This window comes from Hermetia illucens, chromosome 3, assembly GCF_905115235.1.
Source record: "Hermetia illucens chromosome 3, iHerIll2.2.curated.20191125, whole genome shotgun sequence".
NCBI lineage: Eukaryota > Metazoa > Arthropoda > Insecta > Diptera > Stratiomyidae > Hermetia > Hermetia illucens.
The window spans coordinates 10,412,635-10,438,220 of NC_051851.1; the positions used below are offsets into that span (position 1 = coordinate 10,412,635).

General features: G+C 45.8%; 2 protein-coding genes across 2 annotated transcripts in view; one reads left to right on the forward strand and one right to left on the reverse strand.

Moving 5' to 3' along the window:
• LOC119652455 (heterogeneous nuclear ribonucleoprotein R) overlaps positions 1 to 25,586 on the forward strand; it is a 217,325-nt gene that overhangs the window by 7,711 nt on the left and 184,028 nt on the right. The gene's annotated exons all lie outside the window — the stretch shown is intronic.
• LOC119652454 lies at positions 8,137 to 23,708 on the reverse strand. Its single transcript, XM_038056598.1, has 7 exons — positions 22,642 to 23,708; positions 22,281 to 22,576; positions 22,047 to 22,227; positions 21,873 to 21,990; positions 10,643 to 11,172; positions 10,460 to 10,577; positions 8,137 to 10,379 (listed from the first exon to the last, which is right to left on the reverse strand). Exons 1-7 carry the CDS (start codon positions 23,553 to 23,555, stop codon positions 10,113 to 10,115), a joined length of 2,424 nt encoding a protein of 807 aa, XP_037912526.1. The 5' UTR covers positions 23,556 to 23,708; the 3' UTR covers positions 8,137 to 10,112.

Here is a 25,586-nt window from a genome sequence, read left to right on the forward strand (position 1 = left end):
TTGTCTAAAATCTATATATGTAGTTATCTGAACATCAAAGTCAAGTTGGGACTGTTCTGTGCCAGTGTTCTTTCTGTGTTGCTATATGGAGGTAGCACATGGAAGGTGAACTGTTACCCAAAAGCTTCAATCTTTCGTCGATGCCTGTCTGCGTCGTGTCATTGAGGTGTGCTGGTCTGACACTATCCCAAATGAAGAACTTTGTCGGTGCACAGGCCTCACACTCGTACACACTATGATCGGAAGGCGAAAGTGGTAGTCGATTGGTCACTACGCCATGCAGTGGAGTCCACTCTCCCAAGATGCTAGCGCAATGCTTACCACATTGCCTCCTAAAGTGCTCTAACACACTGCAAGGCCCTGATCCAAAACTGATTTTTTGCGCCAAAGATTATTGTTATATAATCACGGCTATATCGTTGGTGTAACCCACTATTGGGGTCTCGCTAGCAACTGTGTTGAGGACATGATGTTCGACCAGCGGTCCCAGAACAGAGCTCTGTGGAACACCCACGGAGATAATGAATTCTCTGTGTCCATTGTCTGTGTTGTACCAGAGCCTTCTACCTGTTAAATAGCTGTCGATAGGAACAGTTGAGGAATTGGATGCACCAATCGTCGCCAAAGACTCTCTTATAAGATTCCATCTGGCGAAGCTGAACGCATTTTGCATGTCAAGAGTAATCACTGCGCAATACTTGCTTGTGCTACCCTTTTCGTGCATCACATTTTTAGCTAAGCCAGTTTGATGGCGTCGAGGATTGATCTAGCCGTACAAAAGACGAATTGTTGGTCTGTTAAGCCTCCTGGTCGAGGCCCAGTTCTTTGTCTCCCAGTCTACTGCAAATTTTCAGTCCCTTTTCATCGTTAATGGGTGTAGTACAGTCATATCTGAAGGTATCTTCAGATTGAAACCGTTCGGAAACAAACCTTGGAAAATGTTCAAAACAAGTAATTTGCGGGACTGCCTGACCTTTGAATCTCCCCATTACAATCCTCTAGGCGGTTCCCAATGGGTTTCCGCCTCTGCACAGAGTTTTTTAAAGCAGTCTCTCTTTCTTCGCTACTTCACTTCCTGGTCAACCCTACTCATTGCTCTCCGGGCTGATCGTCTGGCCCGAAGACACGCCGACCGAAGATCAGACGATCACTAAACCACCAGCAGTTGTGCCTTCTCCTGTCACGTTACACTCCGTGATATGAAGGGTGTTTTCCGAGGGTGTGCCTGGTATAGTATCCTGGTCCAACCATGTATTTGTAAATGTTTGTTCGTCAATTCCTTTCGCAGAATGACCTGATGTTCTCCTCATTCTTAGACGAACAGGTCTCCCATCGCCTGGCTTGCTTTTCAGGTCAGAGACGATTGCCTAGCGATCACTGTGAATGTAGTGTTCACTGAAATTCCAGGACATATCGTGAAGCTGTAAAGGGCACACAAAAACCAGATCTACAACCGAACCGGGCACCTCTTTCCGATAAGTATTAACCTGACCATAGTTAGCCAATATGATGTCTAACTGCGCCAGCCTCCCCATCAATGAGCTTCCCCATTCTGTGGCCCATGCATTGAAGTCACCGGTGATGACTTTGTCTCTGTCCTTTTGCCCCTAGGTCCAACCGGTCCTCGAATTTAGCCACTTGGAGAAGCCTAGCAGTTATAGACGTACATATATGCCATTTAATTTTACCCAAACGAACCCGCTTGTGAGCTGCGTTATACATTCCTGTATGGCTTGGTTCCCGCATGGCTACAAAGCTGCCTCGCCCCCTCCTCCCCTGTAGGATCAGCTGTCCATACGTTGTTCGGGTTTCTATAGAGTTCGCTTATTATAGCCATTTGTACCTTCAATTCATGCGTGGTCTGTGACAACAATCCTTGAATCAATCTCATTTTCCCACTGTATTTTGTGTCTTTTTGAACTCAGAAAACTTGTCCCTTTCGGCAATATCCCCGCTGTCAAGACCCTCCTTTTCATCGCACAATATGCATTTGGGATCCTTGTCACATTCCCGTGCAATGTGACCCGTTTCTCCACAATGTCCGTACAAGAGACACTTACTCCCGCTAATTTCGTTTCCAAAGAACTGTTCAATGTTTCTTCCTTAGAAGAATCAAATGCAAATTTGAATCCTAATGTTCAGAAATCAGGGCACTATTTTGAGTATAAATCAGATCAGCAATACGATTATGTAAGTTGCTCCCCATTTGGTCCGGTCCGACATCAGGTGGATGCGGACTTAGGACCCCGCAATCCTCAAAAAATATGTTCAGCTCTGGCCAAGCTTTGGTCTAAAGTACGGGCGAATGTACGCTCAATATAATTCGTAGTCATGTTGTGTTCTGCGAATTATATAAAGGAGCACTCAACATCTGCGAGCCACTTCGGTCACGCTGCTCCCAGGGCAGAGGTAAGGTAGCGTCTGACGATTTGTTCTGTTTTAATATAAAAATAAAAAAAACCTCTAGTCCGGGTAGAATTTACCCCACCTCTACTCTTGGATGCCCAAGTGCTACATGGCCTTTCAGACAATGGTGACCTCCTCCCACGCTTCCCAGTCCTATCTCGAATGGACTTGGGATCATAATCTGTGGTTGAATTGGGTTCCAATTAGCCGAATCAAATGCATTTTCGACCCAATTACTAACCAATTTGATGCCCTTCTTGCTAGGGAGCGTCAGGCCATATACAAGCGCAAGGGAGATGAGCCAAGGGAGGTGGTTGCTCGCGAAGAACGGCAACACACTCTAGACGAGTGGCAGCTCTCTTGACAAATTGAAACTAGAGGCAGATGGACTGCGCGGCTCATCGGCAACTTAAGTGCGTGGCTGAATCGGAAGCATGATGAGACTGACTACTTCCTTACCCAATTTTTAAGTGGGCATGTAGGTTTTCAGTCTTACCTGCACAAGATTGGAAAGGCGCGTTCTCCGGATTGTGTGTTTTGCAATGGAGTTGGTGGGATGGGGTTCGTCAGCAGCTCTATTTAAACACAGGGGATCTCTCTCCAGACAACATTGTCGAAGAGATGCTGACGACTGCTGACAGGTGGAACCGTGTTGCCCATTACGTTCGGGCCCTTCTCGTTGCTAAGAAGATAGAACTCGACCGGTGGAGGAGCCGGATGGCAGGGGGTTCCTTGAACTGACAGTTCCCTTCCTCCTTTCCCCTCCCGTTGGTGAAAGGAATTCCCTGATTTGAAGGCTCCGCAAAGCGGGAGAGTTCGGGGACTAGCCCGAAGTAATGTGACAAACGGTTCCAGGCTAGCTCTCTGACGATGGGGAGGTGTTTAGTTGGTAGTCCGACGACGTACAGAATCGGGAGTCCAACACTGTGTGCGTAAATCCATTCACCTACCCTACCCCAAAAAAAAAAAAAATGGGAACATAGTGGGGAAAAAGGGAGCTGACAGTTCCTTGCTGGGCATAATATGCGTCCTGCTGCTGATGGCAAGTCAAGGAGAATTTGGTCTGCCTACAACAAGATTCGGTTGCAAGAGTTTTTGGAGCAGAGAAGTGCAAAAGTGTACAGGAATACTACCCCTTCATGGGGCACTGGTCTATAGGGAACCATACCATCAGAATCCTTACAATTCGCATTAACGGAGCTGTGGAGAAGAAGGAGATTGGGAAGTCCTAGAAATTTCGTATATTTCAGATTTGTCGATTTGGTTGAGTGGGTCCTTCGTGAATCCCTTAAGGGCTTTAAGCTGGGTGTTCCTGCTACTGAAGACGACGTCCAAACTGTGTTTCCTCCCCAGCTTTCGCTTCAGTGGAAGGGAAATTCGGTTAAATCTCAAAGTCATTTTCCTTTTGAGCTATTGATCCGAATTAAGCTTGATGAATGTCCTTTTACGTTTGTTGATCAAACTGTTGATGGTCCGGTCGGTGTATCTGCTTAGTCTGCCGGTATCCAAAACCTGTTTGGTCTCTTCTACTACGCTCCCGTGGACATGGAGACGGTTAGCATTAGATGGTTGATAGAGGCGACTTTCTGTTGATAAGCGTTGTGCGGTATGCTGGGATGACACATTTGGTATCTATTGGTTGCCTGTAGATCTTCGGATCTTATGTTTTCTGTTTCCTTTTCAAAGAAGTAAAGTATCCGGATAGCTGAGTGGTTAGAGCACAAGGCTGTCATACGGAAGGTCGCGGTTCGAATCTCACTGGTGGCAGTGGGCTTTGTATCGTGATTTGACGTTGGATACCAGTCGACTCAGCTGTGAATGAGCACCTGAGTCAAATCAGGGTAATAATCTCGGGCGGGCGCAATGCTGACCATATTGCCTCCTACAGTATACTGTAGTGTACCGTTACGGTCTTGAGTGAAGTGCTCTAACACGCTTGAAGGCCCTAATTCAATATGGATTGTTGCGCCAACGATTATTATTTCCGAGTTATCACAATCTCGGCAGATGCCGGATTTTACCTAATACTAGCACTAAGTGCCAAGCATTTAGGCTCGGACGATCCTACCTACTTAAAAACTAAAGGGGCGCTGGTGGTGATGGCCGGTGGCAGGTCCATGGGAGAATCTGTCGAGAACTCCCCGCACTGTACTTCTACATGGTTTGAACCAGATGTGCGAAACTCCCAGGACATCAAGGGAAGCCGTCAGGGATTTAGGTACAATACCTTTAGCTGACAATATTATGGGAACTACAACCACCCGCTCGAGACGCCAAATTTCTTTGATTTCCCGAGCCAATGGCTCATAGTTTACCTTCTTCTCCACGTATTTCCGTTCAATGTTGCTATTATGGGGGATAGCAACATCAATAATATACGCGGAGCGACCCGTCTTGTCAACTAACAGTACGTCAGGCTTGTTATGTGCGGTATGGCGATCAGTCAGAACTTACCGGTCCCAATACATGCTGTAAGCAGAACTATCAAGTACTGCTTCCGGCTCATATCGGTAAACCGGATATGTTCCCCTGATCAGCCCATGCTTATATGCAAGGTTTTGATAGGTAACCTTACATATACAGCATTATGCCTGGTGATGTATTCCACCGGTGCCATAACAGTACAGCCAGAAATGAGATGGTCCAACGTCTCTAACGCCGAACCACACATTCTGCACTGGTCGTTCTCCACCCATTCTTTCATGATGAGCTTTTTATAAGCTCGGGTGGCGACCACGCCATCCTGAATGGCACATATGAACCCCTCCGTCTCAGCAAAGAGCTCCCCAGCACACAGCCATCTGTTCGACAGATGCAAATCGACAAATGGCTGCCAAAGACAATTCACGTGTTTACCGCGCATTGCCTTCGACTTCCATTCCTCGATCCGCACCTGGTCCGACTTCACCCCACTCAGAGGATTAAAAGATCGATCCTTCAAGTTAAGTGGAGTCAGTCCACAGTCTGCTTTACAGACAGCCGCATGCAAGGGACTCGCCTGCTCTTTGCTGTAAAAATAAGCGCGCAGCGAGTCGACTTGGCGATGATGTTGTGCCGCCACGTCAACCACGCCCCTACCTCCGATGTCACGAGGCAGGTTCATCCGCTCCACGGCAGACTTTGGGTGATGCATTCGGAATTTGGACATAGTTGTCCGTGTCCGCCGCTGGACGTTTTCCAGGTCGGTCTTCGTCCACGGCAATATTCCGAATGCATAAGCCAGTGAAGGGATAGCGAATACATTCAACGCCCTTATTTTATTCTTCCCCGAGAAATGCGATTTCAGCACCAGCTTTACACGTCGCACGAATTCGGACAGCAGGGCTTCCTTCAGATCACCAACTCGAGCATGGGTTCCTTGCAGAATTCCTAGGTACTTGTAGAAGTCTGTCTCGGTCATAGCTTCGATGTGGAGGTCACCAATGCTATGTCCGACATGCGGCTCGTGATGACCTTTGCGGATGGCTTGGATTCGACACTTGTCTAATCCAAACTCCATCCGAATATCACGGCTGTACATGTCTATTATTCGCAACAGACTTCTAAAATGGTTGTCAGTACCAGCATACAGCTTGATGTCATCTAGGTACATCAAGTGGGTCAGTTGCACTTAGCACGTAGGCCATACTTTATTGCAAAACCATGCCCTCTAGCATCATTCAGTAGCCATGAAAGGGGGTTCAGTGCCATACAAAACCAAAGGGAACTCAACGAATCCCCCTGGAAGATGCCCCTCCGTATACGGATGGGCTCTGAGGTATTAGCACCCTCAGATGTACGGACTGATAAGGTGGTATGCCACCCTTCCATGACTGTCGCCAAAAACTTTATTAGTTTTGGATCAATGCGATACAGATGTAGGATGTCGATCAGCCAGGTATGCGGAACGCTATCAAAAGCCTTGGCATAATCGATATAGCAACTGAAGAGGTTTCTTTGGCCTCTAGTTGCTTGTCCTACAACTACCGAGTCGATAATGAGTTGCTCTTTGCAACCCCTTGACCCAACTCGGCAGCCCTTCTGCTCCTCGGACAGAATGTTGTTGGTCTCGAGGTGCGCATTGATCCTTCCACTAATAATGGACGTGATGAATTTGTAGAGGGTTGGTAAGCAAGTGATCGGTCTTGTGTCTGCGGGGTCCTGCACCGTGTCCTTCTTAGGGATAAGGTAGGTAATCCCCGCAGTGAGAAAAGGTGGAAATTCCTCCGGCCGACTCATGACCTCATTTATACTGCATGCCAACCGACTGTGTACGCTGGTAAATTTCTTATACCAGAAATTCTGCACCCGATCCAGACCTGGGCCCCTCCAGTTCTTCGAGATGTTTATGGCTCGTCGAACTTCCTCTTCGGTAACATCCGCGAAATTCATGCCAGGTGTATTGGCATGGCGGGTGCCTTCGGCGGTGATCCACTCAGCATGCTCAGCGTGCTGGGCGGGTAACCCCCAAAGTCCACCCCAATACTCTTTCGCTTCCGTCACCGAGAACTGTATTGTCTGGGCGCTCTGTTGGGATTCGTTGAGAGATCTGAAAAAGCTCCGCTGGTTCCTCGCGTATGTTGCATTCTGGACACGTCTGGAATAACTTTCGCCATACCGTCTTAACCGACTGCATATGACAGAAAGTTTCTGTTTTAGTGTGTCCAGAATTTCAACTACGGGTGTCCCACAGGGAATGGCATAGTTCCGGTAAACCCTCTGCACTTTATTTCTCACCCGTCGGCTGGCATTGCCAGTGCTGATCTGAATCAGTCTAGCAATGTCCTGCCTTAGTGAGTCCCGCCGATGTTCCAGACGAATTTTCCATGGTGGATCCCTTTTGTCACTCAAACCAATAACACGAAAGCAAATCTTCTGACCGTGCAATCTGATAGCCGCAACTGCACCACAATACACAAGTGATTGTAGTTGCAGCAGCGACATATCACCACACAGTCGAGATGCAATCTCATCACTGATTTGAGATAGAATTCCCGGAGTTGCTGGAGATGCATAGAGCCTATACACGCTTTTTGGAATTCGTCCCGAACCTCAGCGGAAACCTCAGCTGGACGGTGGAGAAGAATGCTTCGGCGAGTACTGAAACTGTTACCTGCAGTGCGGCGTGGTGTTGTTGATGCTGCCGCCTATGCCCCCATCGACTCTCGGTCACCAGTTTCCCCGATGACTTCAAGTCGAACACGCTCCCTGATGGTGGCCGGGATTGTGTCGCTGCGAGTAATAAAGCGGTACTGGTCTGCGACTCGCTGCACAGTCACGTGCGCAAATTGTGGGAAACGCTCGACGAATCTCTGGTGCAACAAGGGGCGGTAAGATGTTGTACCCGCCCCCGCCGTTATTTCGTAGTAGGGGCGGATGATAAAGAGGTTCATTTCTTCAGTCCATTTCATCCGCTTCCTACGCGTACCTGCTGAAGTGGTCGCCACAGATTGTGGCGAAACAGCTGCAGCAGGCGGAGCTGTGCTCCTGGTCGTCGTGGCGCCTAGACGTCGAACCGCCCCACGACTAGCGGTTTCGACGCCGTGCTGTCCATTACGAGAGCCCGACCCAGTCACTAAGTCAGACGACTCCCGCCGGTTGTCCATACCGGACCTTAAATTTCTCCTTCTCATTGTTGGTGGTGCATTTTATCCCTAGCTGCCAGGTGTTGAGATTATTATTATTATTATATTTTTAACGCCTTTGCCCCCTCAAATTTATACTGAATTTGGGAATAAAAATCTAGGCAAGTTTGGTTTCAATATTTTATTTTTAAAAGTCTATAAAACTCACGTTCTCGTCTTTGTTTTGTACAAGTTAAGGCAACGTCAATTATTGCTTTCCAGCAAATATATAAAAATTACATCAATTCGAATATCAGAAGCATTATTCGATCCTAAAATTCGAGGCCACCGCGTCTGTAACCACATCTTCAGAACGATATAGGAAAAAACTGTAAATATTTGTTTGCACCTTGTCTCCTAAATTGTGGTAGCCATACATTTTTTTCTTGAACTCAGCACAGCGCTGGGAGATGTCCTTGTGCATTAAGAAATATTATTGACCTGTCCTTTCGCACCCATGAATTCAACGCGCGCATACAATTTCGCAGGGAGAACAGAAAACGTGTGCAATCGAAAGTTTTTTCTCATGAATCCCCATACAACGAGGGGACAATAAAGCAGCTTTCCATATGTACACTCGGGGCGTCTTTGCACCGAGTCAATTCAATAGACAACCTGGGAATCATCTCTCCGATTTGAACAGCAGTTTTTCGATATGCATATGTGCGAATATGTGTGGGAATAGAATTGCGATCTTGTGGAATTTCTGGGTACGACAATATCAAACTCGCGCGCAACCCCATTTTTACAATTGCGAGCAGTATTCAATGAATAAATGCCACAGCGCGCATCGTGTATCATTTTGATATGAGAATATCATGAAGGATATTTCCATGCCTTAGACGAATGCTTCCCGCCATTATTACCCTTGGTCTATCGGGAAAAAAACTCTATTGAGACAATGTAGCGCAAAGTTAAATGGAAAACTTGTTTTTCTATAAATATGCGAAAGGGAAAAGGACGTAAGAAAAAATCTGATTATTGCTTGCAAATTCCAAAGGATGTCTTCTTTGCTGGGTGCGCGCCCGGGTTGGGGTAGTGTTATGTGCAAAGTATCTGGAAAGTGGCATGACAAGTTGGTTTTTTTATTAATGTTGAAAATTCATAAAAAGCAGTGGAATTCGATAGGGTGGCGATAATATCATCTTCTCAGCTTATTACCCATCAAATTTGCTAATAGTGTGAAGGGAGAATGTTGCATCGAAAGCACCCTTTATCAGCTTAATTGGGCGTCCAAAATCAAGCCCTTGCTCTCGTTCACTTCATTTAAGATACACGAATTTACGATTTTGCGATTTTGCTAGGCACATCTGCACACCACCCTGTATCTCTTCCACAAATATACACTTCAAGGTGTACAATTACACGAAAAGTTTTTTCTCAGGGGAATCTCAACACACACCGACCCCAGTTGGTAGAAACGCATTCACTGGAAGCTTTTACGATACGCAACGACTAAGCAGTTTTTCACATATCGCGGGTAATGTTGATGGAAAAACACGATCCTGGCGATCTTGCGTTTTTCCTTTACCCTTCGCGGTATTGGGTCGTGTTGTACAAGGTATGCCAGCAATTTAAATTTTAACAGGTTTACGTAGAACTTTTCGCTGGGATAGACAATAATCTGAAAGAGGACGACGGTGGCAATAGCAAAAATGGGGTGGGTACCATGTGTTTTATTTCCACACAGTGTTGTGTGTATCCCTATTGTGTGAAATTTTTTCCCAAGAAATCGGAGACAAGATGCATCTTTGAATTAAATAGGTGTATCCTCGATAGGTTTTTATGTAGATCTTTTTTTATAGTTGTCGGATTGAAACTGCTTCTGATTTACAGCAATTTTTTGTGTTCGCTACTCGAGATTCTGTGGACGGAATCGATACTTATGATTCGAGATTTTTTATGACTAATTCTAAAAACTACGTTTTTCTTTGAGGGAATGTCAAGGTTGCAAAATATAAAAATACTTAAACGCTACACATGTAGATTGGACGGAATCAAGTTGAGTCTATCAACCTTTGTCGTTTTTATGATGTAAATATTCGGAGGAAGAGATTCATGTCAACTTGGAATTCTAGTCTTTTAGGGGTTATTCAGTGTGCTTTATCTAAATCTATATACCAGTGATGCCATGAGGATTAAAAGCCCCGCAATTAACGTTGATGCTGCCCTTATTGCTGACGCTCCGGCCAACCGACATTTGAACATGTCGTATCTAGTCTCCTTATCTTCCACGATATTCTGGAATTCGGCTTCTACAAGTTGACCATCGTAGTAAGTAATTAAATCTTCGAAAGGATACTCGAAGCCTTGCAGACATTCACATTTGTAACCACCAGTTTCAAAGCCACGACCGAGGATGGGAACGCACTAAGTAAAGATGAAAAAGAAACGACGTCAATTAATTTGAAGGGGGTCCTGTGTGAGATAAATAAATCCAAATTACTTACATATGAGGTTTTCTCGTCGCATTTGTGGGTATCCTTGAATGCATTCGGGGCATAAAACTTATCCGCGCATTGGTTCACATCCAATTGTAGCATGTCCATCGATACTGCCACAACGCCTCTGTGAAAAATCCAAAATTACTCATCCAACAACGCAACAACAATTGAATCAAGTCCTTTACTCACTTAAATTCCAGCTTCACTTTCAAGCTATCCCAACCAAAGAACGGTGCTGCATATGTAATCAGCCATTTCTTCACATAACCATTGCAATCAAACCGAGGTTGTGACCAGAATCCATGTTTCAAATTCCCCGCTCGATAGAAAGTCGGATAGCGTTCATATTTCTGAAGATGATCCCCCGTCTCGTTGTGTCGAATCCTAATTTTCAAGTAATATTTCTGCAAATCGTCGAAATTAGTCGACCAGCGCTGCTTCAACGACTGGAACCATGTTTGTTCAGTATAGATTTCACCAGTCTTATTCAATCGCGCCAAATCTTCAACTTTGAACTTTCTGGTATTCAACTGTTGTTTGTAGGCAAACGGAGCGAAGTATGTCCGATTTGTGAATTTATTTCGCTCCCAATATGTGCCGGCGGCCCAGACGCGAGTGTTGCCTAAAACCAAAGCTAAAGTTTCGCCAATCATTTGATCTTCAGTTAAAGGCTTGTCAGCTACTCGACGACCGGAGTAGACTTCGTTGGGATCTGAGACCTGGAATATGAAAATGGAAATTAGAAATTATAATCATGAAAATGGCTGAGACCGGATTATGTTTAGCCTTCTCGAAATTGAGATTTTCAAATAAGAATAGCCTCGTGAATTTGCACCCGCAGAATATTTCCTTCTGCTGGAAATCTTCTTTTTCTCCAGCCTTTGTCCCGTTCACAAGCGGGATCACAAGGGGCTCGTCGTGGTCGGTTTCGCCATTTGGCTCTATCGAATGCCTGATCTGGGTGCAATCTCGAGGCTTTTAAATCCCCATCCAGGGTATCAAGACACCGTTGTTTCGGCTTGCCTTTTTGTCGTTTACCATCGACTTCGATGTTCAGACCAATCTTGGCAAGTGAATTCCCGTTAGCACGCATTGCGTGACCATACCATCGAAGACGCCTCTCTCGCAGCTTTTCCACGATCGCTGCAACCCCATAACGATCGCGGATATCCTCATTTCGGATATGATCACATCTACATCTTCGTCTCTATTACCGCAAGACGCCGTTCATTGCCTTTTATAGTCGGCCAACACTCAGAACCATAGAAAGCGACAGGACGAACGACATTGCGATAAATTTTAGACTTGAGACGTTCGTTGATACGTCGATCACAAAGAACACCAGTTGTGGAATGCCACTTCATCCAGGTTGCATTAATGCGTGAAACAATTCCATAGCGCAGTTCTCCATTGGCTGATAGCGTTGACCCGAGGTATTTAAATCTCTCAATTCTGAGCAGATCACTGCCGCTGACAGTAATTGCGCCTGTTTCATGGGAATCGGTCGTCAAAAATTCAGTTTTGTTTAGATTCAATCTGAGACCGTGTTGCATGAGGCGATCATTTCATTTTTGGACAAGTTGCTCGAGATCATTTTTACTATCAGTTGCTAGGAAAACATCATCTGCATAAAGCATTGTGCCGGGCGCTGGACGTTGGATGTGCCGTGTGACGGTGTCCATAACAAGAACAAAAAGGAGTGGTGAGAGGACGCTTCCTTGATGAACACCAACAGAGACACGAAGCGGTTTTGATACACCCGCCATACTCCGAACTTTACTTTTCGGATCGTGGTAGAGCAATTGAGCCCAGCGCACGAGTTCTTCTGGTACTTCTGGTGTTGTCGTGAAGCATACCAGATGAGTTCGTGTGTGGCACGTGGTCAAACGTTTTCTCTAGATCCAGAAAGGCAATGTAAAGAGGGCAATACTTCTCACGGTGTTTCTCAATTAGTAATCGCGCAACGTGTATTGCGTCAATAGTTCCAATTCCTGAAATACGATATTTGTTTAAATAAACAAAACTTTATCCAAGAAAGGAAGATCGGCTGTTTTCATTTGAAATATTAGCTACCAAATAATTCCGAAAATGACAAAGGTGTAGGGACGAAATTGCCTCCCACTCATTTTTAAATGGACAAAAAGGCTATGACTGAAGGTGAAGATCCAAGTCTCCTACTTAAAATACAGTAGAAGATTTGACGTAGTAAACAAGTAAGAAGTAGGCTAGTAACTTTATAATACAACCGCTAAATCTGTCCACGATTTCCAGAGAAAGAATTATCGACTTTTATCAGTGTGTGACCTACTCACTGCTATGTCCGCTCTCTTACAAAGACATCTACTGATTAGCACGTGATCCATTTTTCCTTCTTATTATATCACCAGAATATTCCAACGACACGACGAGAACATGAATTAATGAAACACTGGAACAGAACAGCCCCAACATGACGTTGGTGTTGAGATAGTTGCATTTCCAAATTTTGGACAAAACGGTGAAGTCGGAAGTCTTTGTTAATATGTCAAGCGACTTCGAGTTCGTCACCGTTGTATATACAAATTGTTCTAATGCCTTCGATGCTCTCCCCATTAGTGCAATTAGGAAAGGTGCGAATACTTGATTTTGTTGGTGTTTATTTTCAGTCCAACTCTATTTAACTCCTTCTCTAAATCCAGAGCTATTTGGCCAAGATCCATGACTCGATGAGAGATCAATCAGAGGTCATCAACGTAATCGAAGAGTTTGAGGAAAGAAGATATCATCTGTTGAACCTACGCCGTCTTCCAGCCAAGGCGGCATCGGAAATGTTGCCGCTTACGAGAAGAAAAAGTATCCATTTTAAAAGGCAAAGTCAACCGGTAATGCTCCGACCCCACACAACCATAAAAGACTTGCGGCCATCTGCAAACTCTTTCAGGATGCGGTATAAGCGGAAGTAAAAACCCCTTTCGAGCCCAATTTCAGCACATTTCCTGATATGCACATTCAGAAAAAACCTCCTAAATGATGATGCGGTGAAAGTTGCAGAAGTCTACAAACTTTTCACTTTTGTTGGTATCATCATCAGGACCATGACTCCACATCATATTTCCGGACATGCTGTTAACAGAGGGCCCAGTTTTTTATTCAGATCACCCATTACCATCAGTGTCATCTCCAAGAAACCTCTTCTAAGCTGCATATAATTGCTTATAGGAAATATCCTTCTTTACATATCACTGCATAATTGTGATGCTCCTCAAACTGCACCGAGATTTTGCGGACAAGATCTTGTTCGCGCGTCTCACGGTAACTCACGGTAACAAGAGTACACTGCCGCAAAAGGGAAATCAACGCTCTCTAGGGTCCCACCATCTAACTTCGCTTAAGCGAAAAGTGTTCAGCTTATCTCACTAGAATCCTCGTTCTCCAACAGTGTACGCACATTCCAGAGACCAATCATAAACCAATTTCCAAAATCAAAAACCGTAGCCGCGAAGTCTGTCTCTATCCGAGACGTTGTTGGCGTTTCGGTAACAGTAGCTTCGAAATTTACAAACCAATTTGCATCCTTTCTAGTCGCCTTTTACGATAAGCAGAAACGGTGAGGGGGGAGGGGGGTGTATTCTTCAACCCCTACTCACAGGATATCACACATTTCTCTCAGACGTCTGATGGCTGCTCAATATTCGAAATTGTAGCAGGCCTGATCAGATGTACACAAGAGTGATAAACCAAGCTAGCACTGTTTTTTCACTGTTCAATGCCAGGTAACTCTTAGGAGATCTACCCGTTGGTCATCCTCTTCTTCTTTTTCTTCAGCCTTTGGCCCGTTTACAAGCGGCGGCTCGATCGATTTCGCCATTCGGTTCTATCGAAAGCGTAATCTAGATGCAATCTCGAGGCTTTTTAATCCCCATCCAGCATTGAACCGGAATTAGTATACCGCGTTGCCCCGAATGAGCGCTGATCCGTCCGTGGGTTCCGGGATCAGCTAATCGCAGGTCAGGCCTCAAGGAATTGGAGTAGGCGCTTTGTCCCCGAGGGATATACTTGCTCGTGACTATTGCGGCCCGCCCCCTTGCAGACGATGCCCTGGTAAAAATTTAAATGGCGAATACAAACAATACGAACAAGGAGATAATGGGAATGGAAAATGAGTTGGCTGTGTTTATAATCAGCACGAAAATGCGTTGCTCGTCTCAGCGCCCAGCGGAGAACTGTAAGCAAACGGAGCGAAGTATGTCCGATTTGTGAATTTATTTTGCTCCCAATATGTGCCGGCAGCCCAGACGCGAGTGTTGCCTAAAACCAAAGCTAAAGTTTCACCAATCATTTGATCTTCAGTTAGAGGCTTGTCAGCTACTCGACGACCGGAGTAGACTTCGTTGGGATCGGAGACCTGAAATATGAAAATGGAAATAAGAAATTATAATCATGAAAATGGCTGAGACCGAATTATGTTTAGCCTTCCCCTTTCAAATAAGAATAGCCTCGTGGATTTGTTCACACAGATTATTTCCTTCTGTTAGAAATAAACACTGAAAAAGGGACCAAACTGGCTCCCGAAATACGGCTTTTGTTTAAATAAATCAAAATGTAGCCGAAAAAGGAAGATCCTTCCCTTTTAACTAGAAATATTAGCCACCAAATCGGACCAAAAATGACAAACTTGAGAATTCCACAGATCGTTAACGAGGAAAAAATTACCTTCCTTGCATTTGTAAATGAGTAAAAAGCTACGATTAAAGCGGTGAGACGATCGAAGTGTGCTATTTCTTAAAATACCACAGAAAATTTGGGGTAATACACAAACGAGCGGTATGTACAATCGCTTCAACTCTATCCATAGTTTTCCGAGAAAGAATTCTCGCCCTTCCTCATCGTGTGACCTACTCACTGCTACTCCTACCTTTTCACCAACCTATGCCTACCGATTTTTGCCAGTACGCTGACTTCATTTTTATTGTCCCGCCAGAATATCCCGATAACACGACGCAGATATGAATTGATGAAAACGTGGAGCTAACACTGGTGGTCACTTTTCATGTACTACTCAGTGAACACTGACATTGAACAGCCTCAAGTTGATGTTGGTTTTGAGATGCATTTCTAAATTTCAGACTAAACGGCCAAGGCGAATTTAGCGTTGCTTATATATCGGGAGACTTCAAGTCCGGGTGCGGTCATCGGCAGAAACGACGCTTTTTAAATAGACAAATTGGTCGACATCTTCGATGGGTCTTAGGTAGGTATCAATGGGCGCCCCGAAGACCCCAATTAGCGCTGTGATACACCGTTTTGATATCATAATCTCCTTAGACCATAACTGCTGTTATGAGAGCAGGAAGGCAGAGTCCAGCCGGGTCAGATTTTCAGCCCATTTACGAACGAAAGCAGCTCTCCCACCCTCCATCTCACTAAGGTCCCCAAGGAATAGTTTACCCAGTGTTCGTAGCCTGACTCTAGCTAAAGCTGGACAATCGCAAAGGAAGTTCCTGAGGACTCCTTCCCCGCAGCTTCGGCAATTCGAATTGTAGGGTATGCTGACCCTGGCGGACCAAATTCTCCTTGACTTAGCACAGGTGGTAAACCTTCGTCATCTGTGGTCCCCGGCTGCTAAGTAGTACGAGTCGATTCCGCCCTTGACAGTTACCAGCGGGGCACAGATTGTACCCGTCGAAAGACTGCCAAGAACAGAGCCCCCCCTGGCGAATCCGTCAGCCAGCTCATTTCCCTCTGCTCCTATGCTCGAGAACCCATATTCATCAAGGTGTTCGATCAACATGTGATCAATTTGGTTGAAAGTGGTCTCATCTGGTCTCATTTCGTGCGATGCTGCTAAATGAATAAACCGCAGTCCGTTATCATTGGTATTCTTATGTAAGCTATAGAAGCCGACGTATCACCTGAATAGGCGCTCCGTCCCTACTCGACTGTTAAAATCTCCTAAAGTATGATTTTGTGCCACACACGATCAAACGTCTTCTCTAGATCCGGGTATGCAATGTGGAGAAGGCGACGTTTTTCATGACTAGTAATCGGCCTGGACAAACCCTGTTTGGTTCGCGACGGTTTGAACATAGTCATGCGTTAAAAAATATTCATATTTGGTTGCCATTCACCGCTTTTGTGAGGCCTAAAGTCTCAAAAACACCACACAAAACAAGAGTCGAGGAGGGGGAGGAGCCCAATTAGCGCTGTGGTGCGCCGTCGAAACTCCCTAAGACCGTGACTGCTGTTATGAGAGCATGGAGGCAGAGTCTAGCCGGCTCGGATCTTCAGAACTCGCCCGTACCATTCACAAGGGAAAGTAGCTCTCCCACCATGCAGCTAGAAATCTCTCCGAGGTCCCCAAAGAATGGTTTACCCAGTGTCCGTAGCCTAACTCTAGCTAGAGCTGGGCAATCGCAGAGAAAGTGCATAAGGGTTTCCCTTTCTTTTCCACAGCTTCGGCAATGCGAATTTTACGATATGCGAGCCTGGCGGCATGATCCCCTATAGAGCAGTGGCCCGTGCAGACCGCTGGCACAGGAGCTCTCGTGAATCAATCGCGGGGAATGCCCAAATTTCCCGGAGTACTTCGTCTAGGATGTTACTGTGGCGGTAGGGCTTCGCTGCCCAGCATCCGGACTCACGTAGTCTGACGGCACTGCACGCTACGACGTATTTAATGTGGAGGTCTAGGGGGAGGAGATGCAGGAGTACATTGAGAGCATCTGCCGAGCAGAACTGCAGAGCACCAGTAGCACCTGCACACGCGGTTCTTTGAATCCTATTAAGCTTCGTTGGACGCACCACAGCGATGAACATCCAGAGAACCATTCTCGGCCGGAGACCCATTTCTTTGCAAATGTTGTTTGCAAAGGCTATACAGGCCTTCTTAACCTTCAGTTCTATGTTCAATCTCTAATTTAGTTTTGAATCCAGGATTACACCCAGATGCTTTACATTGCAGGAGAGAACCAATCTTTGTTCATTCAATCGTGGTAGGTGCAATTCAGGTATCCTTGTCTTGGTTGGGTTTACGCGGCCCACAGGCACACTTTATGCAACTCCCCTTCCATGATGTCGCTCATAATGGACGGAAACACCCCTGACACTAATATCACCAAGTCGTCGGCATACGCCACTACCTTCACATCGTTTCTATCCAATATTCGCAAAATTTCGTCCATCACTATTAACCAGAGCACCGAAGAGATGGGACCTCCCTGGGGCGTGCCAATGTTTACACCTCTGATCAAGTGGTTGCCTCCCAGATCCGACTAGATTATCCTGGTACTTAGCGTGGATATAACCCAATGCGCAAGATACCCCTCCAATCAATACTGGTCAAGGCTTCCTTGATGGCGTTGGTACTAACGTTGTTGAAAGCTCCCTCTATATCCCAGAAGGCAGCTAGGGTATACTGCTTGTACTGCAAAGTCATCATTCACATAAAAGCAAGAATCCTAAAAGCTCGGACGGCACAAACTTTCAGCCTCCAGCCGATAAAGCCCGTATTCCAGGAAAACTCTACAAGGTAAGAAGAGAAAATGAGGCATAGGAACACTTGCTTCTTGAGAAAAAGGCGTGAAACTTAAAACTTTGATGAAGTCAAGTGCACGTGGAGCCTAGCCGGGAACAGTGTTGAGAAACTTTTGTATCTCTATCCGACACATCAAAACGAACTTCTGGGCCTGAGTAGGTTACCTCCCACTGATTCAGATAAGTGAACCAAACGAATGTTGGGCCATGAACCTAGCAAATAGTGGCCCCACTTTGGGTACCATTTGTAATGAGTACATGGGATTAGGGTGATAGTTAAACACCATCCAGAGTGGCTGGAGACGACCGCCGCCGAAGTGCTCCGTTGACGCATGCTTGCATGCCTCTGTAGCTAGCCAGGCTCGAGTACAGGGGGTCCTTTGGACACTTCGATCCTTCAGATGTCATTATACAAAAATTCACGTGTCCTTTACCGATGCGTAGGTTCGCACCGGGTACTGAAAATTCACAAACATGGGGATCTCGCGTGCACCTATCGAATGAATCAAAACGCGAGCTAAATTGGAAAGTGGAAATAACAAAAAAAAAATAACGAATCGACTACGCGCGTGGAACGGTAACACTCTGAATAGGGAAGATCCTCAACGGATCGCATCCTCAATCAATGGTTTTTGCTAACAAAAAGGGGCACTTTCCAATAAAGGATACCAAGGCAGGAAGAGAACCTCGAAGGCCATGCCTCATAGCGGTTCTGAGGCAGCAGACGCATCGATTGAGGATGCGATCCGTCATAGATCTTGCCAAGTAGCGTTTACGAAGGATAGCAGCCCCACTACTCTGCACCGAGAGATGTCATTGAGATCCCCCAAAAATTGTTCACCTACCTAAAATCGTAGTTCCCTCTGGGACGGGAAGAGCAAGCACCCCATTATACATGATACTCCACAACAGGGGACCTAGTACCAATCCCTGTAGTACCTCGGCTGTGACAATCTACTCTTTGGGCCCCTCATCTGTCCCATACCAGAGAGTCCTTTCTGAGAGGCAACTTTCCACGAAATTATCTAAATACCCGTGGATACCTATGTCAGCCAACGCCCCTTTAATGCTGTTCCAGTTGGTCAAGTAGAATGCCTTTTTTGACATCCAGCGCCAATACGGCACAAGCAGCTGCCAGAAATCAGTGCGCAATTTGTCACGTTTAGTATCATGATAATTGCGACCACCGTGGAGGGGGTACGTCGGAAACCAAACTAGTGCTCCGGCAAACCATTGCTGACTTCGACGATGTGTAGAGTTCTGTTGTAGATAACTCTTCCCCTTGTATTCAGTAGGCAGATCGGGCGTTAATTGTGGGAGGCTTTTGCTTTTTCCACAAAAAGAAGGAATATGCCATTCTTTTAGGCACACCTCGAAGGTGTTGGCAAACTGGTCGGGCCTATTATTCACTGCCAGTTTCAAATCTCGGCTGGGGATGACATCCAAACCTGGCATTTTGTCGTCACCCATCCTAACATATATTTCCCGTAGCTCCTCCACATTTACTGGAGATATTATGCCCTTATTTAGCTAGACAAACATTTCCCTTCCCCTATTTTCAGGGTGACAGAAGAGAGTGGTAACAATGGGTTTTAAGAGGCGCGGACAGATCACCTGGGGTTATATCCGCAGTTTTTACATTACCACATGCCTCGCCCCTCGCATGGTCACACGGCCAAGGGTCCAGGCTTTCCCCTGAGCTTCTATAGTAAAGCCTCCTTGCGCCGAAACTTGCGATTTTGCAAGTTGGGTTGCCTACTAGGGAGCAATCGTCTTTCGGGCATGGTAGCATCACACGCTTTCGCATCTCGTTGGGTGATTTGAGTGGCTTTTTCTTTAGCCGTACCCTTGAGGGATATGTTTGCTTTGAGCGCCGCGGAAAACGTGTTCCCCTCAAAAGCCTTCGCCGTCCAGCCGTCCAAACCACCGCCATTTCTTCCACTCTGCATTGCCTGCATTGTTCGACATGTCATTTATACCAGTGCATGCTTTCGTAATGTGACCGAAACGAAGCCACCTCAAGCATCGCTTCAATGCCATCTGCTCCCTAAGCCGACACACAACTCAGCCTATACTTGCTCTCCCTCCTGCTGACAGTCTGAGTGCCTTCTCTACTGTTAGGCTGATGATTGCGGTTTGTGTTCTCTCGTAGACTTTCCTCAGCGCTGACTTCTGTAGTGTGACAAGATCGAACTGCTTCTCCAATGCTTTGCGATGCCCCTCCTTCGTGGTGATATTATTCTATCTCTGCAGATTATAGTGATCTCTGGTTTGCTAGCCTTTATGTTGGTGTTCTGTCCTGGCGACTTTTTGACTGATTTGGATCAAAAATTTGTCCGCAAGTACATCCCTGGATTTTTTGAGCTGATTTGAGTCCTTTTTTCTTTTCGGGGCTTGCTAGTCTGTTGAATCGTTCAACTTTTCCCGCAGTCTCTTCTCCGGTTTCTCCCTTTTCGTATCTTCAACAAGCGTTACTTGAGTCGCATGTTTAATTTTTTCATCCGAAAGCTTTCCCTTCCTTTCATCCTGGGCCTTGTCGTACGCCAAACGGATGCCTCTTATCATGACCCTGCGCTCCTTTATGAATTCACACAGCTCCATGATCTGTTTACCCGGGGCAGTAAAAGCGGCTCCTGATTGATCATTGTCTCCAACATCGTTCGAGTGATTCGGCGCTGAGGTTTCTTCCTCGTCGAAGACTCCCGGTACATACCTACCACTTGGGCAATGATCGCGGGAGTGTGTTCCCGTTTGGAGGGGGGGGGGGATCTGCGAAGAATCGAGCTTCACGGGTCAGTCCATGGAGCCAGTTCCGGTCCCTCTTGTACGCTTGTAACATTAAATGCCACAGTAACCACAGGTTCTCACTACTGAGGCACTGCGGTTGTTGGACATCTAGGGCCGCGAGCCCGCTTGCCCACTCTTGAAAACCGCGCGATTTTCTGAAGTCCTGCATCATGACTTTATTCCTCTTCTGTTCCTCCATGTTTGGTTTTATTTCTGGGTATCCTTCCCATAGCCAATTTTTATCCGCAGTTTGGCTCTAGCTAGAGCTTGGCAATCCCGATGGAAGTATCTGAGAGTCTCTCTCCCCTCTCCGTAATTTCAACAAAGCGGAATGCAGGACATGCCTCAAGGCTATCGCAATTGGTTCTTGTAAGAGGGTCAAACCTTCCTCCGTAGGTAGTGAAACCTTGGTCATCTGGAGTTAATGGCTGTTGAGTAGTGCGAATAGACTCTCCCCTTCACAATTACCAATAAAACACAGACTGCATCAGCCGAAGGAGTTTCAAGAGCGAAATCTAGCCTGGCCAGGACGTCGACTAGTCCCTTTCTCTCTATTTCTATGTCGGAATGTTGTCACTGAGAACAAGCCCTTGATGACGCCTTGCCTGGTGGTCAGAATGGCTACCTTACTTTCGAGGCTCGGATCATGCCCAGTCACAGACCGTACACCTTTGCTTGGATTACCCTGGCGCTATCCTGGAAGACAGCACAACTCAACTACAATTTACATACCCCGAAAATACTCCCGCTCCGAATCCGTAGACCATTTTTAATCCGCCGGTCTTTTACTCGGTCTTGGTTGGAAAACCCATTGCAAAATGGGCTCTTGAGGCTCAGTTTGTGCGTGGCCACCATTCCCGTCTTCATTTAGGATGTTGCTATCGCCATAAGGCTTCACTGGCCAGTATTTCGACTTACGGGAATCTGACAGAACTGCACGGTACAGCATATTTGAGCTATTGAGCTGGGTCCTATTGTATTTTTTGCTCAACACCGGCCACCACACAGTAGAACCGTACGTTAGGATCGCACGGACCACGGCTGTGTACATCCAAAGGGAACCGATTCTAGGAATCATGTATGCCTCACGACTACGAGTTGGAAACTCATCTATTCTTACCTGCAAAAACGCGCTGATAAAGTTCGCCAATCGGACCGCCATCTTCGCTTCATTTTCAAATTGCTCTTTTGCGCCAAAGCTGATGTCCCCATGCAAAATCAGATCCTGAGGATGGAAGCTGGAAAAAACCATAATTAAGCTTCATTCGGGATGAACCATGATTAAGGTATTTACTTTTTGCAAGTATTCTCGTTGACTCCGTGAATGAATTTGATTGCCTGGTCGACATTCATTCGCTCAGTGTGAAGTGAGCTGGGCCCGGTCGTGTAGTTTCGATACTCTGGCCTGCGGTCGAGATGCTTTTCCCGGATGCGATACGGAGCCCTCTCCCATTGTATTGGTTGTTTTTGGACCCCTAGGAAAGTCAGATTTAGGAAGTTTGAAAGTGTGGAGTGGAGTTTAAATTACATCCGATCTTTAGGCAGTCGAATCCGTTGTAGTACTGTTCGGCCGAGGCTCTCTCTATTATCTCGCCCAGGAACGGCCTTCGTATGTTGCTCGGTATTCGAAAGCCCGGCTTGCAGCGACACTGATAGCCTCCTCTCCTAAAGCCCCAACCCTGCAGCGGCTCGCATTCCGTCGTTTCTTCCTTACACCGCGCCGTCCCGGCAAAACGATTCGGTTTGTTGTTACCCTCGCCCTTCGGACACTGGTTTATGTCTATCCTTTCAAAGTCCATTTCCAAAACGGCAATTCCTGTGTATCTGGGGAGAAAATTAATCGGTTTCAGTGAGGTTTGCTTTGGTTGAAAGAAGCATTCATAACTCACTTGGGGTATTCGATGTGCCTGAATTGAGTGTGTCGGGGGTAGATGTCCGCAATGGGGGTCACCGCCGCTACCAGCCACTTATTAGAGCGTCCGCAATCGAAATAGGGCCGCGTCCACTTCACCGGTCCGGGCTCTTCGTCAGCTCCAGGCGGGCCGTGGAAGGTGAATGTCTCGTTGGTGTTGTTCGCGTACCGGATCTGAACTTGGTAAGTTGTCTTCGTGTCGTGCCTGACGCCCACTTCATCAGGCAGCCACGTTTTATACCATTCATTGATTTTGTACAAATCCGAGGTGTAGTCCTTCGAAAACGCTTCTTCCGGCGTAGCCCCCAAATCGGTGATTTCGAACGTATTCATTGTGGAGATCTTCTGCAGATGGATTGGATCATTGAAGTCATCTTGCCTGAATGTTCTCGGGGCGAAACGCGGGAATGTTTTATTGAAGAATCCACGATACGAGGACGAGTAGGAGCAGTTCGGGGCGAAGTAGATCGCACTAGCGTTTATGTAGGGATTCGCCGAGACGTCCGCCACGGTGGAAAGGAAGTAGTACATCATTCCCGGATCGTAAGTGTCGTTTATAGCGGGTCTGATGAATCTGCTCTGAAGAATGTAGCTCCAGAAAAACGATCTGCTCAGGGCCATGTTATGCAAATGAAGGAGAGCCGTCCTGTTCGGGAAGACTGGATTTATGTTGATCTCCTTTATGTTGGGCTTGTGGGAAATCGTGTCCTCCGGCAAGTAGAGGTCCGAGACATGCTGGATGGGGCAATTGTCGCCGCTTACTTTATCAAATTTGAATTTAATCGCGTCGAAATTGTCCTTTGATTGCCACTCATATTGTGCTAACACGCCCACTATTAGGAAAACGACGAAAAGCAAATAGCTCCGACACAGGAGCGAGGTTTGTGCCATCGCGGGCAGTTGTAGAACTCCTATCGGTGAATACGTGATAATACACCGCGAAATTTAAGTAATAAAACAACAATTAAACGATGCAAAATAAATAATAACTCATGGGACCTACGCCCATCAACACTCAACGTACAAGCAAGTCAGAATGACAAATCGGAGGTCGTTGCCAGGTCTACAAACTGAGCGGCAGGTGTAGCTCCGAAACGGAACATTCAATTGTGGAGTACAACGCTTCTCAGCTGGCTAAACCCGTTTGATTGATTTAATTAATTAATATCTGCATATATCGAATTAAGATATCAATTTCTAAAAAGAAAACAAATAATAGCTAAGACGTCACTTAACCAAACCGCACCAACTCTCATTTGTACACCCACCCAAGTCGATAAGAACCTGCCATACGTTGACAACAAGTTGTTTGTTTTCATTCTTGCCCGGATGACTCTCCACGAGATAGAGCGAGATGGAAAATTCAAGTAAAGCCAACATCTCCCTGAAACACATTCCACAAACTCTCATTTAACAATCAACTTTCGTTCAACTATCAATTGCGCCCGAACAGCCCGGGAGAATTCAAATTTAAATAAACTCGAGCCGGTTTTCAATTCACCTGTGCATGAACCACGCTCCCGGAATAATTTCAAATTGTTAAATAGTGGGACAGTACCTGCACCACCACACCCTTTTTAATCTCATTCAATACAATAATAACGTTCCCAAAACCAACGACCTTGCCAAAAAAAAACATCCCCTTTCCAACTACATAATTTTTTTGAGCCTATCTGGCCGGTCATTCCCTTCATCCCTCGCACGGGACGATTCACCACACAAATATCTACATCCAGAAAAAAACTTGGCCAAAAAATCGTGGCCATGTCGCGCTGTGCTCTGGAATGACGGTGAATATGGGAATTCATGGGCAAAACTGGACTTTGATTTTGTTTTGTGGAATGTCCCGTGAGGTGAGGAAAGAGATACGAACAAAAAATTCTAAATCTTTTGAGCGGATTTCGCGGAGGGAAATTGTTTAGAAAAACGACCGCGGATCAGATATTTTTTTTTTTACTTTCAAATATGTTAGCTCATCGCCCCTGATCATTTGCACATGTAGGGAGGGTGTTTGACTTTCAACGTTTAGGGGTAATTTGTAGCCATTCAAAGAGGGGAGACAACAAGCTTTCCAATAATGTGTTTATTACATTGAATGAAATTACATATTGACATTGATGTTCAAATGCAAACGAACAAATTTTTATAAGAACAAAAAAGAAATGGCGAAACTTAAACTTCTTCTTTAGTCTTTTTCCCATTCGCAAATGGTGTCATCTCGTCGTGGTCAGTTGCGCCATTTTGTTCTGTCATTTGCTTGTTACGGATGCAACCGCAAGGCTTTCAAATCACCATCTAGCATATCAAGCCACTATTCTTTCGGTCGATCTTTTGGTCGCTTATCATTGACTTCGATGTTCACACCAATCTTGGCAAGGGAATTTTCGTTAGCGCGAATTATGTTACCGTAACATTAAAAACGTCTCCCTCGCAATTTCTCCACGATAGGTGCAACCACATGGCGATCGTGGATATACTCATTTTGGATGTGATAAAAGCATGTTACGCCACTAGTACAACGCAACATCTTCGTCTACAATACCATGAGGCTCCGTTCATTGTCTTTTTTAGTCTGCCAAAACTCAGAACCACAGAGGGTGCCAGTGTGGACGACGATGTGGTAAACGTTAGATTTGAAACGTTGATATGCCGATCATAAACAACACCAGTTGCGCTAATGCGTGAAGCAATTTCAAAAAGTATTGAAGCGAGACATTTAAAACATTCAATTCTGAGCAGGTGACACCCATTGACAGTGATAGTGCTTATTTCACGGGGATCCACCGACCAAAAAAATTCGGTTTTATTCAGTTTCAATTTGAGACTGCACTCCCGAACAGACCGTAGTAGGGTTTGGATGTACAAAATATCACATATCCCATGTGTTCGATCTTGTGTTTTAGTCATCTCGATTGACGAATG